The 15,319-nt window shown below is 38.5% G+C and overlaps 2 protein-coding genes and 2 pseudogenes across 3 annotated transcripts in view; 3 read left to right on the top strand and 1 right to left on the bottom strand.

The window, feature by feature from the left end:
- The window catches only part of LOC137391592 (peroxisome assembly protein 12-like), a 29,947-nt gene extending 17,387 nt beyond the window's left edge, over positions 1–12,560 (bottom strand). The window contains exon 1 of the mRNA XM_068078107.1: positions 12,432–12,560. The gene's annotated coding sequence lies outside the window, so the exon portion shown is untranslated. The remainder of the gene's footprint in view (positions 1–12,431) is intronic.
- Positions 145–1,465, top strand: LOC137390762 (piggyBac transposable element-derived protein 3-like; annotated as a pseudogene).
- On the top strand, positions 2,276–8,756 carry LOC137390760 (uncharacterized; annotated as a pseudogene).
- A 1,094-nt stretch (positions 12,561–13,654) lies between the features above and the next one.
- LOC137390080 (structural maintenance of chromosomes protein 5-like) overlaps positions 13,655–15,319 on the top strand; it is a 28,911-nt gene continuing 27,246 nt past the window's right edge. For both annotated transcript variants that reach the window (XM_068076327.1, XM_068076326.1), the window contains exon 1: positions 13,655–13,746. In XM_068076327.1, coding sequence (XP_067932428.1) covers positions 13,658–13,746 — 89 coding nt within the window. In that variant the 5' untranslated portion in view covers positions 13,655–13,657. The remainder of the gene's footprint in view (positions 13,747–15,319) is intronic.

Here is a 15,319-nt window from a genome sequence, read left to right as displayed (position 1 = left end):
CCTGCGCTCTCTGACCCACCAGTGCTTGATAAGACATCACTGGAATCATTCAAAGCATACCTGAATGATGACACATTCAAAACAATAGCTGATCTGACCAACCAGTATCATGCCCAGAACCATGGCAAAAGTCTTTGTACAACGATGGCAGAGATTAAGAAATTCTTTGGGATGAGCCTCATAATGGGTTGCATCAACATGAAGAGACTGCGAATGTATTGGTCTAAGAAGACGAGGGTACCAATTATAGCAAATTCAATGTCTCGAACACGGTTTTTTAAAATCAGAAATAATCTTAAAGTAGTTGACAACTTCTCGGTAAATGAGCACGAGAAAAAAGCAGATAGACTTTGGAAAGTCCGTCCCTTCGTTGAACAGATAAGAACTGCTTGCACACAGGTAGCTAGGGGAGACAAAGTGAGCATTGATGAGCAGATGATATCTTTCACCAGAAGATGTCCAGCTAGGCAATACGTGCCGCGAAAGCCGTCCCCAACAGGCCTCAAAAACTTTGTGCTAGCAATTCCTAGTGGCATGGTACTAGACTTCGAAATATATCAGGGTGAAAATACATTTAAAGATTACAAGCTTGACGATGGTTCGGGTGGGCAAGGAGTAGGAGCGGTCCTGCGGCTCACTAAAGATGTGGTGCAAGGAAGTCATGTATTCTGTGACAGATTCTTTACTACCATACCTTTGATAGATCACTTGGCCAAAAAGGACATATCCCTAACAGGGACTATTAGCCTCAAGAATGTTCCAGTAACGTTCTCAGCAGATAAAGTCATGAAAAAGAAAGATAGAGGAGCCATGGAGCAATTTGTCTCTGCAAACCAGAAAGACGAGCAGATCAGCATCATAAAGTGGTTTGACAACAAAAGCATTCTTATTGCTTCTTCTTTACATAGCTTAAAACCAAGAGATGAGTGCCGGAGATGGTGCAAAAAGACTAAGTCATTTCTTACTGTGCCTCGACCAGCTGCCGTTCGAGAATACAATAAATCAATGGGAGGAGTAGACTTATGTGATCAGATGGTTTCATACCATCGGTTTACGGCACGATCAAAGCGGTGGGCGATCCGAGTTATTATGCATCTTACAGATGTAGCTGTGAACAACTGTTGGCTAGAATACAGAAGGAACAACACAGGTTCCAAAATAATGCAGCTGTATGACTACCGTTTTTTGCTAGGAGAGCAACTTATTGATGATGCTTGGGATTCCAGCAGCTCTAGTGATGATCCTGATGACACTCCACGTCAATACCGTCAAGTCATACCTCTCCCAACACAAAAAAAGTCGAGAAAAAGGTGAAAAACATTTACCTATGGCAATGAGATTAAAAAACAGTGCGCGTTGCTGAAGAGAAGGTTGCAAATTCAAAACAAGTGTGAAATGTGTGCACTGTGATGTTTTCCTCTGCACGGTGCCGGACAGAAACTGTTTTCTGGACTTCCATAATTAAATGGCACTTGGACTTTGCAGGAGTTTCACTCCTAGTCTTATAAGCTGTGTGCATGCTTTATAGTAGAGTGCCAGTACTATTGTACAAAATACAATTGTCATAATTACTTGCTCAACCTATTTTATTATCAAGTACATGTCAAAATTTTGCAGATACCCAAGTCCAGCGTCCCCTGGGAGGAACGTTTTATAATGTTTCAAATAAAATAAATAAAACAAAATTGACAAAATATTTGTTCTAAGTGCTACTTAGACACTGCATACACCAAGTTTCATCATTGCAGCACAATTAAGTTGTCCTCAGGCCTCAAAGGGATATAGACAAAGATTTTTTAAATTGTATTTAATGCCTTTGTTTTAAGATATACACAAATAAATGCACTTCTTTTGTTTAGTAAAAAAGAAAAATGTACATCTTCAGCTTGTTGTGGATCTTTAATTTGTCATATTTGGCTGTAGTGGATCATGGCCACAATCATTAGGCCATCCTGGTCCTAGACTGTCTAAAACTTTCACTGCAACCCTTGACTCTAGAAGGGGCAAAACCTGTAGCAGAAAAACCAAAATAAAACCCAAAAGTAAAACAAAACCAGACCGAAAAAACATAGATTGGCAGCACAATCAATACAAACACCTCTGTTCAGTAAAACACCCAGGCAGATTAAAGCTAAACTGGAGTCGAGGAAGTCAAAGAATTAAAAACATACCAAAGTTACTGTAGTAAAATTAGATAGCACTCATCACATTTGCTGCAATTACTCATTCACACACAATTACTAAAACACATCTTGTTTATTTAAACTTTCTATTAATGGGATTGTCCACAGCGGCTGCACAGGAAGGGTAGGATTAATCATGCTGTCCTTAGGATGTGTATGTGAATGGCCAGCGTTTTTTTGCACCAACTACCCCAGTGTCCTTAGTTGACCCAGAAGTCAGCCTATCACAATCGGTACACAACATGAACCTTCACTCAACACAGCACTGCTCTTGATTCAAAAGTTAGAACAAAAACTTGTCTCCATGGAGTCTGTTCACTAAAAAAGTCAGAGAGAAATAGAAAAACGTATTGAAAAATTGGAAAAAGAAAACAAAGAGCTGCGACATACTGTTGGACCAAAGATAAGCTACCTGATACAAAAACCCCAGCAGATAACCGAAGACAGCCCAACACACAACCAAACCACTTCACTCAGTCCACCACTGTGAATAATGCTGTTGAACATCTAGATAAACATGGTGATGAAGAAGAATGGACAACTGTTACACACGGTAAACACTAAAAAATGGAAACCCCTTCATCCACTGAAGCTCCATCAAATGCAGAGGAAAATCTGCAAGCATCCAATTCCAGATAGAGAAACTCGCCATCTTAGAGAACATCACCAACACTGATCAAGCCAACTCAGATGACAAAGTGCAGAAAGAGATTAGTAGGCACATAGAAAAAGTAATGATTGACAGGATAACACACTACCCCAACAAGAAAAATAAACTGATGTTTCAAGTAGCCACCGAAGACATGAAGAAATTGATCATAGAACAATGGAGGTCAGGGGAAATATTTGGTTTTTCTAGCATCAGACTCCCCACCAAACAAGTCAAGAATACTGTAGGCATAGCAAAGGGAGTTCCTTTGGATATGGATGATGATGATCTCAAGAATGATCTAGACATGTTTTTTTCAGACACAACATTCGTCAGGATGACCAAGGTCCCACCAAACAAAGGCTCAGAACAGTGAAGATATTCTTCAAAACCCCAGAAGACCTAATAGGCTATCAGCCAACCCAATTTATCTTGCAAGTTCGTCAGCACCTTCTTTCAGATGGATGAAAATTTCCTTACAGGGTATTTTGAGGGTCCTGTTTATGAATCTGATGAGTGACTCAGTGTATAATTCCCAGGTCTATGTCAAATTGATGAAACAAATCTCATGAATAGGGAGTTGTTTTCTCTCAAAACGATAGTTTTGATCGGTAATTTGTTCTTCTTAACCAATCAGATTTCATTCTATAATTGGGACAGGTCAGCCGAGTCAAGCTATCACATTACAGAACTGTAAGCGATATTCGTTTGTGTTGTTTGTCTGTGATGGCTTGGATGGCTCACTTTGAAAGCACCAAAGGTGCCTTAATTAATTTAACTGACTATTCAGCCTCAGTGCTACAGAATTCTGTCCAGCAATGGATAAAACTTAACAAAGCACCTGAGAAGACTGTGTGTGCTAGATTAAAAGAAGGAGATTTATTGGTGGTTGGAGCAAATATCCACAAGAATTGCTACTCCAGATTAGTTAATAAAAGCAAGCTTGAGAAAGCAAAGAGGAACTACTCAGAGGTAATTTTAAGTAGCACTACCCAATCCTGCCGAGATCCTGTCATATTGTGTTGTGTGTCAGGTTCTCAGTGTATCTCTTTCATTCACTTTCACACAGAGTACAAACAAACTCACTGCAGTTAAGTGCTTGAGAAGTTAGATTAAAAAAGATAAAAAATTATATCCACTTTTCCAGCACTAATTGGGTTACCCTCCCAGTAAGTTTGATTTGGCTTGTGAATGCATGTTATGTCCCTGTTTTGTCATGTGGTATGAAAAATTATCTTTCTTTTTTACCACAGTTGTCAGTGGCAGATGACCCAGGAGACATTTCCGTATTTCCTCCGCCAAAGAAAACATTAGGATCAGCAAGTAACGTGAAGCTGTCCACAAGTAAGCCTATACTGGAAAGAGTATGTGTGATCTGCGGGAAACGCACCAAATACTTGTCTGTAAAATCGAAGACAGTACTTGACAAACTCATGCGAGCTGAAACTATTCATGCAGGTGAGTTATTTCGGCTATGATTAGAAATAGTCATGAAAAACAGACTGCACTCAAAAGTTTAGCAAGGTTGTGTTTTCCCATAGCATGGATTATAAATTCAAAACATTGTAGCCTACTGTTACACAAAGACATGTCATATGCTTTCTGCTCTGTAGGTGGTCTAAAGGATGCAGCAAGACAGAAGCAAGATAACCGCATACTTATGCACTTTGTCAAAGATCCTATTGCTTCAGAGATGCATTATCACAAGAAATGCCACAGAGATTTTACCTACATCTCCGCTACTGAAAGAAAACGGTATGGCAGATTTCACATCACTCATTTAAGCTCAATAAAATGCGCATGACAAAGTTTAAATCTGGCAAAACTTGAACGATGTTGTATTGATTTTATGTATCATTCCAATCATTTGTTAAGTCTTTTCTTGTAAAATGAATCTATGGTAACCAGAAGGTGTTACGTTGTAATTGATAATTATTGCCCAGTGTATTAAATGGACACAACTACAATCGCTCTATTTGTGCCCACAAGGTCATGTACGAGAGTCTATCACGGCTACTTCTACAAAGCTTTAGTAAAACCTTAGATGAGCTGTCCGCACAAACATACAGAGATCTAGCTGAGTTAGTGATCAAAGATAACCATCAAGCTTTCTGTCCTCCCCAACTACTTGAAGTTTATAAACTGTTTAAAAACTATGTTGCCACCAAAAGCCGAGAATCTCCCATGTTTGTCTACTGGTATGCATACATTCAAGCAGTTCAGTTACTCTTGATGTTTGTTAGAGCTACTCGTGAATCAGACTGGGATGCACATGTGCAAGCCTTCAGATTGATGTTACCATTCTTCTTCTCACTTGATCGACCAAACTATGCAAGGTTGGTACATGTACCTGTCAATTGGAGCTCTGGTTATGATTACAACTCAAGATATATAAATTTTTATTTGACTAATCCCTCACTTTTGGCTCATATTTTTATCGCTTTATCATTTAGCAGGCAGAAACTATGATAACTAGAACCCAGTTGAAACAAAGTGTTCCAGCTATTTCATTTGATAGCTACAAAATATGAGATCTATATTACTCCTTTTTTGGTTTTCTTATAGATATGGGACAGCATACTGGCATGAGATGGTGCAACTTCCTGCAACTCATCCTGAGATATACCAGGCACTCTGTGAGACTGGGTCTTGGACACTCCAGCGAAGTGACCGTCTGGCTTTCAGCAGCATATCCGCTGACCAAGGCATTGAGCAGACAGTGAATAGAGATACAAAGACTACTGGTGGCTTGAAGGGAGTGACTCTAAAAAGGGGTAAGTATCACTATAAGGTAAAATTATGTTAATGTTATGACATGGCTGAAGGAAACATAGAAGCATTGGTAGTTGTCTGTTCACCTGCAATACTTTTATCTGAGCTTCTTAATCTAAGCAGATGTATGTACACAGTTCAAACAGTAAATAAATTGAAAGCAAGGACACATAGTTCGTGAGAAATTTATATTGTGCTCCTATGTAGCCATTATGATAAATATGTTCCTGTCTTAAATCATTTAGATGCAATGCAGCGATGGTATCAAACTCAGTCAGAGAGGGCTGCCATTTCCGGTGAATGTGAATGGATGGGGAACATGCAAACCTTAGGAACTGTTCATTCAGAACTCACAGAGCAGAGGTAAACTTCACATAAGCAAATTACACACCCGTGAGATTCGCTACCTGCCAAAGATTGATATGTGGTGTTGCATGTTTGCAAATGATTGAAATCGCATACATTAACAACTCTCTGATGCCCCATCACACCAACAAGCGTCAGGTTTCTACACCCATGAAAAGCTCAAGAGCCTAATTTGTATTGCAAACATCACTTTGATTTTTAATCTTATGAAATAATCTGCCTTTGAATCTTCATTGAGTTAATTCAGAATGAAAAAAAATTGAAATTATATCATGGGTGAATAATTTTATTATTATTTTTTTACCAGAATGAAGAAAGATGAATCTGACGTACAGAAAGGGATCACTACTATCAATACATTCATCAATCCTTTTAAGCATGACGGCAAGGATCTTATCAGTCTTATGTCTAGCTGTGTCGCCCCTGCTAAAGTTTTGAAACATCTCCTGAGCCTCCAGACTGTGGGTGAGGCAAAATTGAAAGATTTTGTGGAACTAAGAATACAGACGGGCTCAGTGGATTTTTTCACTTCCATTAAGGCATCTGAGCTCTCTACTCTTCTTCAACCCAACAAAAGGAAAACCTCTCAGAGAGCAAAAGCTGCCATGCATGTCAGTGACAGGTCCCTGTTTGCCAGACTTCTGATAATCAGCAAATCAAGACCTGTTGATCTAGAATCAATTCTATCACATCCGCTCTCTAGCGTTTCAGTGCCACTGGCAGCTGCTGACGGATCAATGTCAAAAACCAACAAGTCAACACTAATGCAAGCTCTTGAAGCTGACTGCAATGACTGCATTATTGAAACTTTAGATGTTGTAGATGCAATCATAATTGATGCTATGGCCATGATCCAGGCTCTGTCAGCCAATGCTATTCCAGCTACCTTTGGGAAACCCGGCAAGGTGATTTTGAACTTGCTGATAGCTCGTGGGAGAAAGTACAAAGCAGCTCGAGTTGATTTTGTTATCGACAACTACTACCAGTGTAGCATCAAAGGTGGTAAGAGAAGTAGAAGAGGAGACATCAAGCACCAACATTGCCTGCACATAACCAACAGTGAAGTCAATGTGCCAAAAGATTGGCGCTCCTATCTCAGGTCTAAAAAAAACAAAAAGGCTATGCTGGAGTTTCTAGTGAGCAATTGGAGATCATTAACAAGAGACACAACACTAACATTGTATGCCACCACCAAAACCACATGTGTGAGTCTGATTTTTACACCAAACCAACTACCTATTGCTGGGGAAGTAACATGCCTAGCCACCGATCATGAGAAGGCCAATACATATCTTATATTACATGCAGGTGGGCCTGTGATCATGAAATCGAAAGATACGGATGTAGCTGTTATGGCAATATTCCACTGCAGGAAGGTCAAGTTTCAATGGGCCGTCTTGACTGGAACCAGAGAGAAGAGAAGGTTGCTGGATGTCACTAAGATGGCAGGAAAGCTGGGTGATAATGTAGTAGATGCCCTCATCGAAGTTCACGCTTTTTCGGTCTGTGATGATGTATCCTCATTTGCTGGCAAGGGCAAAAACACACTACAAACTCATAAAAACAGATGCCAAGTGCCAGCAGGCCATGAAATCACTGAGAAATTTATTCAACACAGATGAGGTGTTCAATCTTTGTGAGGCCTATACTTGTCAACTGTATGGCCAGGAAGACGATTCAGACATAAATCAGCTACGCTATAAAGTACCCATTGCCAAATCTGGTGCGAGCTCATCTCTTCCCCCATGTAAAGAATCCCTAGCAGAACATGTGAAAAGAGCGAATTATGTTGCCAGGATATGGAAGTCTGCAACTGAAGCTTCCATTGATGCACCACCACCAATAAATCATGGGTGGACTCTTGAGAATGGTGAGGCAAACTATTCTATCAAGTGGCACAGTGGGGTGCTTGCACCAGATAATGTAATACAATCTTTTGTATGCAAATGCAAGAAAACTGGCTGGATGAGCAACAAATGTGCATGCAAAACTGCTAAGCTACCATGTACTGAGCTCTTTGGTTGCCTTGATTGCCAAAATGCTGAAGACAGAATCTGATGTAGATGCAAATGAGGACAGTGATGCTGAAAGTGACGTGGAATAACTCAAAATGATATCAGTATTCGTCTGAAGTTATGTGAAGTTTTTTTATTCATGTCAGGTACAGAGTTTCTAATTTAGGCTTGGAGATGATAATAAATATCTATTTTGCTATAAATTGTATTTTTATTGCTTTTTGGCCCTGAAAATGACATATGTTCTTATATTAGGTGGAGACAATTACCGAATTATATACTAATTCAGTTTTACAAAGAAATGGGAATCACATCCAGAGTCACTAATCAGATTTGAAATCTACATACTTTAATTAGTATAAATTGAAGGGATCTTCTATCTGAAAGGAGGTGCCCACGAAATAAAAAAAACTAAGCACTTTTTTATATCTTGGCTGATAGCCTATAACAAAAGCAATTGAGGGAGGTATTAAATTAGTCAGTCAGAGCCAATATGTTAGAGTTGAGGCCCTGGAATGGAGGCCCCATGTCAGACACTGTACAAATTGCTGGCGTTTTGGACACTCATCAACACATCGTGATAGAGAAAAAGCCTGTCCACACTGTGGAGAAGACAGCAATGTCAGCTCTCATTTAATATGCGCCGAACAACCCACTTTTAGAAACTGTAAAGGCGACCATAGCTCTGATCAAAGAAACAAATGCAGCGAGTTCAAAAGGAGACTAGCTAAAATCACTCAACGACACCAAGAGCTTCAAAATGGCGTTTAATGTGTGTCAACTCAACATCAATGTTTATGTCAAACAATACTATAATGGCTTTAGATAGATATATCTGGAGTAAAGATTTAGATGTTGTTTGCCTTTCTGAAAAAAAAGCTAAACTTCCACATGGTAGTCTACCGAACATGAAATGCATTCTTAGGCCCAACCCAGTTAGCACTAAACAACATGGAGTGGCATTGCTGGTGAAGAATGACATTCATGTCACTAGATACACAGAACTGGAGCCATTAAATGCAGACATGATAGTCGCTATATGCCAGATTGCAGGTTTTTGCTACTTCATTTGCTCTGTGTATGCTCCGCCTGATGGAACTGATGAACCACAAGAAATTCTAGCAACCACCCAGAACATCATTAACCAGATACCATACATAAAAATAGATAGTCTAATGTTACTTGGTGACTTTAATGCCCGTCATGGATCATGGAGAGATCATAAACAGAACCGAGTAGGAGTCACATTAATAGACTTTATCTAAAGATTAAACCTGGTGGTTATCTACAAACACGACAGAACCACCTTCCTTTGCAACAATGGATCAAGCTTCATTGACTTATTTTTTGCTAGAGTAAGTATTGCCAGACATTGCATGAATCAGCTTACTAATGACACAGTTGAACTATTCACCAGCGCTCCCCATAGAGTGCATATCCCAGTAATCACCACACTTGACAGACAAAAACCCACAACCATACCAACCAAATACTATAGATGAAATGAGGCAGACTGATATTCGTTCAGCTGCACAGTGAAAACAATGTGAGAGAAAAGCATGTCCGACTTTTGTACATCATCTGATCCTGAGAACATCTGCAAGACCCTCAAGAGTATATTACTCAAGTGTAAAGAGCTTTTTGTTCCAATGGCAGTACCTAACACCCATACTGGAACCCATACATCCTTACTGGAACAAAGAACCTTCTGGGCTGTCAACACAACTCAGGGAGGCAGGAAGACAATTCAAATATAGATCTTCATATGAAAATGGAGATAAACTAGACCAAATCAAAACACAATTCAAAGCAACACTATCTGCAGCACAGCAAAGTTACCTTGAATCAAAATCTATGAATCTCAATGACCACAATGGAGAAAACTTCTGGAAGGAATTCAAGTCCTTGTTCTATAAACAGGGAGAGAACCTTGTAGAAGAACACATCGGCACAAATAGAAAGATCATTGAAGATGACGCAGGCAAGGCAGTACACATGTTCAACAAAATACAATGTATTTGGAGGATCAAGTAACTTTTCTCCTCAGACGCCACCAACATTGACCCAAAAATCTGCCACCCAAAAATCTACCGTCATACAACAACCAGCTCCAACAGCTGAATCAACCCATAACAATTCATGAGATAACACAAGCTCTTACCAAACTAAAAACTTCAGGAAAAAGCTTTGACTTTGATGGAATTCATCCGAACATGCTAAAACAGGGAAAGAACTTCTTTCTGATTGACCTGCACTGCTTATTTAACAAGGTTTTCTCAGCCTATCAAATGCCATGGAATTCATCAAATCTCGTTATTTTCTTAAGAAAACCTGGGAAGCCAGACTATAAGGATGTCAGCTCATGCAGACCTATCACAATAAGCTCTCACATTGAGAAAACGCTAAAGAGGATATGGAACAACATTCCAGATCACTGGTTGAAACCTGGTCACTAATACCTAACTCTCAATTTGGATTCAGGCAGGCAAGAGGCACATTGATGTATTTACTCAACCTTCTGACTGAAACCAATCACTACACAAAGATCAAATTATGTAAAGCCACACTGTTCCTAGACCTTCAAAAAGCTTTTGACACAGTTAATCACCAACACATGCTTTACCGTCTGCAAGAATCAGGTCTGGGAGGTAACTACCTCCATGTCATTGACTCCTTTCTCTCCAAGCGAGAAATCAACCTCAAAATCAACTATATCCAATCAGCATCCAAATGTCAGATAGGCCTCCCACAAGGGAGTGTGCTATCTCCACGTCTCTTCATCATATACATAAGATACATCTTGTCAAACATAGCTGGTACAGAGTTACAATATGCTGATGATTGCACTGTCCTGATGACTGGAAGAGACTCGACGTAACTTCGGACAAAAATTTAGAACAACTGCCAACAGATACAAACTCGGATGGATCGTTGGAACCTACTTATCAACTATCAGAAAACTGAGATTGTGGTATTCAAAGGAGATATCACACCCCTAATTATAAATACTAACACCATAAAAATTTCTAACTCTTCTGAGGTCCTTGGTATAACCATAGATGAAAACCTGACCTATGAGAAACAATACAGCATGAGTACCAAATGTCTCACTCAACGTATGGATATGCTGAAACCCTTCATCTACGCTGGGCTTAAACCAGAAACCTCAAAAAGAATCCTCGCACAAATTTTCATGCCAAAAGCACTCTATGGTGCATCTCTATGGGAGCACAAAACTCAGATCTCCTTGGATGGTCCTATTAAACTGCTCCTCAGAGCTCACTAAAACCCACCCAGCGAATCACTACATTTACTGGCGAACATCCCACTTATAAGCCTTCTATACACTAAAGAGCGAGTACAACTTAATAGAGGATTGGTAAAAACTAATAACCTATCCATGCTCTCTGACACACCTCGTAGCACACTCACCCATAAACTCATGTCCGACATAAGGAAACTGGTCCATCGAACAACTAAACTTGCAGAATTGAAACCACAAGCAAGATCAACGACTGCATTCAGAATGAATGGATACGGCAATGGTATGCACAGCTCACGAATGGTAAATGCCCATATGGTCTACTCCCTACTCTGACTCCGAAACATTTGTTCCACCAACCACTGCCATTGAATGGCGACAGAAAGGATGTTGGGGCACTGTGTGACCTTTTAACTGGTCATAGCAGGCTCCTTTACTTCCAATACAGGTTAAATCTAACATACACTCCAATATGCACCTGTTTGAAGGAAGAAGAAACAGCGAATCACTACATGAACCTCTGTGCAGACTATAATGTCGCCAGAGCCCATACCAACGCCTCGACAGAAAACCGGGAATCAGTCATCTCGCTCCTTAATCTCATGAGAAGACTGCTGATCTAAAAATACTCAATCCAGATGACAGCCAAGGCCAGGCTATAACATGGCTATACCTCCACTGAGGAGTAACTGGCAACGCTAAAGCTTATAGTTACAAACTGGTGCTTGAGGTTCGGTTTTGCGGCGACTACGGCCGTCTGTTGTTAATGGAATGGAAACCAGAGCCGCAGACACCCGATATCAGAGGACACAGCACAATCATACCTGCTAACTCTCACGCATTGGGCGTGAGACTCACGCAATCACCCCAAAGAAAAAATGAAAATGCGTGAGATTTTTGCCCCAATTTCTACAATGTTATATATACTATCATTGATACATCAATTGCCCCAAAACCAAATCTCACGCATTGCCCCACTCTTGGGTTGGCAGGTCTGAGCACAATCCTTCATGGAATATAAACCTTAAAAACTGCCAATCTAATACTCATACAATCTTTATTTTCAAGTATCATTCTGTATATATTATTATATTATCGTCACAATATTATATCATTATGACACCGTAAAAATCTGTACAGGAACAATTACACTGTAGATTGTATTTATACACTCAAATATTAACCTTTCATCTTGGCCCGCAAAAAAGAAGCATTTTTTGTTTAGGTATTATTTTGAATCAATAAAGAGTTCATCATCATGCTTTTAATGCACCTGCTTTCACGCACAGCATGCAACGTTTTTGAACATAAATTATGCAGGAATAAGATTTATTGTGTAAAATCTCTAAACCTGTGGTAGCTAAAATAGTAACGGCCGAATCTATTGTTACCGAAACTGCTGCTAGGATCCCATATTAATATTTTTGTTCTTAAAAAACAGCTAGTTCAAGGAAGTAATCCAGTTTTTAAGTCCTTTGTGTTAACGAAACATTCACTGCGGCGAAAGACTATTGAGAAAAGCTTTACTGTACACGCCCAGGCTATTGGCGGTAAGCAAGGAAAATTGTGGGACAGCCGCTCCTACAAGTTAGCGCATGCAGAATACAATGGTTAGTTTTTATTTTCTCAAAGAAAAAATTTTATATTATGCATATATGTGTTATCTATTATATGCAAAGGCATTATCGTATGTAGCTTTTTCATTGATTTCATTACTTTAGACTTGATCATGTGCTAACGGGTCTTTTTTCTCTTTTGTTACCCTTATATTTCGTTAAAATATCACGTTGAAACTCTTGTTACTTCTCTTAATATTGTAAGTATTGTTGTGGAAGTCAGCGCTGACTAGCCACTTGTAACTGGGTTCTGCATACAAGTTGTGCATGAGTAATAGCTCTCATGCACAACTGTAATTGTTGCAAGCAAGGTGTCTGGTGATTAATAGCTCTTTATTTACACAAGCTCTATAAACATAAAAATATAGAACAATTGGATACAATACACTAAATTTAAGCGTAATGCTGAAATGAGTTACAAATAATAAATACTCAAACAGTTACACTTGTAAATGTAAGAATGTTAAGATATAAACGTATACACAAAGCTGCACAAAGGTAGGTTAATGTTACCACGCTGTTCTTAATGAAGATTAAGAACGTAATTTCAGTCTTTAGTTTTGTCGTTCGTAGTCTGTATCACTTGATCTGTGCTCTTTGTTCTTCCCCTTAACACTGGAGCATCTTTGCTTAGTAAATCCATCACAGTATTTATAGTTGTATTTTTTAAAAGTTGGATTGCATAACTACACAATTATTTTATATCAACTCCATCCTGTTGTAAGAATGTGTTATTTGCAGGTTGCAAATAGATATACCTATATGCAATATAGATTTCTATTGCAGAGTGAGGCATGGCATCAACGTCTATGAATCAGTCGCTTTTATTTGAAAGCGAATTTACTCATGGCGCTATTAGAGAGATAACGCTGTCCAACTTTCTGTAAGTGAATTATGTTCTATATAACCTTGTTAAGTGTTTACTACGCTAGTGGACTGTCTTGAAAGAATCGGCAACCTTCACAAAACTCTTATATTATTGGATGATTGTGGCGTCAAGTATTTCTTAAATGTTGGTGACTATCCTATACTGCTTTCACCCAGCACGTCTGTCATTGAATTATACAAATGCACATATGTTACTTACTGAAACGTTAAGTAGATAAGTTTTGAGTACTTGGTTAGAATTCTTGCACTTTTGGTAAGCTACTCTGACAGCCAATACACCATCAGCCTGTTTACTATGCAAAGTTATATCAAACAGCTCCTACATTTTCACAGCTTGCACACTGCAAGGTTGGCCAATATAAAAGCGCAAATTAGGATACTATTTTGATTATACTACGTTATAATAATAATATAAACACACACAATAATACTATGCTTTGACCAAGTCTAGCAATAAGTTAGATTCAATTTGTAGCAATATCTTGCCTATTGAGGATTCTTCGTTCTGAACTATTATATTGACATTTTATCCATTGTGAAGTTTTCTAATATGGCCAGCTGCTAATAGTGCCATAGAGCATTGTGTTAATTTGTGTAACTAAAAGGAACATTTGTCAATGTGTTGTTCCTGTCGAAAAAACTTTATTTTACTGCATTATGTGTGAAGCTCCTGTCTGCTACATATATGGTTGACAGGTACCAGCAATAAAATTGTAAATTACTTGTTTTGGAACAGTTTGATATCAGTTGGCTAATAAAATAAAGATAAGTCCTGACATTGTTTGTAGTGAACATTGATGTTGCTTAAGATGAATATCTGCTAACTTGTTGTTTGATATATTATATGTAATACTGAGTAACTATATAAAGTATGTGACTATATAAAGTCATTCACTTTGCTAAAATTATGTTTAGTTTAAACAGGTGCTATATAGGGAGATAACTTCTCTATATAGCACCTGTTTAAACTAAACATAATTTGTCGCTCTCAGACAAACAAATCTTCCATATATCACAAATACATTATTGTTGCTCTTAATTCTTTCAGGATATTAATGTCCAGTCATACCTCAAACATGTATGCGAGCTTAATGCGTTATGGGACAGAGCTCGTATGCCAATTTACTCGTATCTCAAGGCATTATTTCCTATTTAAAATAACTAAATACAAATTAATCTGTTAGCATACTATGAAAAAGACCACATAAAACAGAATATTACGATGGAAAATGCGTTTTTAATAGTTGTAATTCAGTACCTATGCTAACAAAGTAACAAACACCTATTTAGTTGTTAAAATCTGCAAAAAAATGTAATACATATTACTATATACACTACTGTAAGTTTTTACCTTCGAGACAGATGTAGTGGCTAATGGCAGTCTGAGAAAGACTTGACAGCAATGCGTTCAGTACATCAAACTGTTGTGACGCTACCTAACAGAAACATTGATTTTAACTTGAATGAATTTAGCTTACTAAACACACACTTAAAGCTAAGTTCTAATATTTTACTAAACATACTTTAATTTTGTCATCTTAATTTTTGATTATCCGTTTTCGATTTAG

This window comes from Watersipora subatra, chromosome 3, assembly GCF_963576615.1.
Source record: "Watersipora subatra chromosome 3, tzWatSuba1.1, whole genome shotgun sequence".
Lineage (NCBI taxonomy): Eukaryota > Metazoa > Bryozoa > Gymnolaemata > Cheilostomatida > Watersiporidae > Watersipora > Watersipora subatra.
This window is presented reverse-complemented; position numbering and strand designations above follow the sequence as displayed.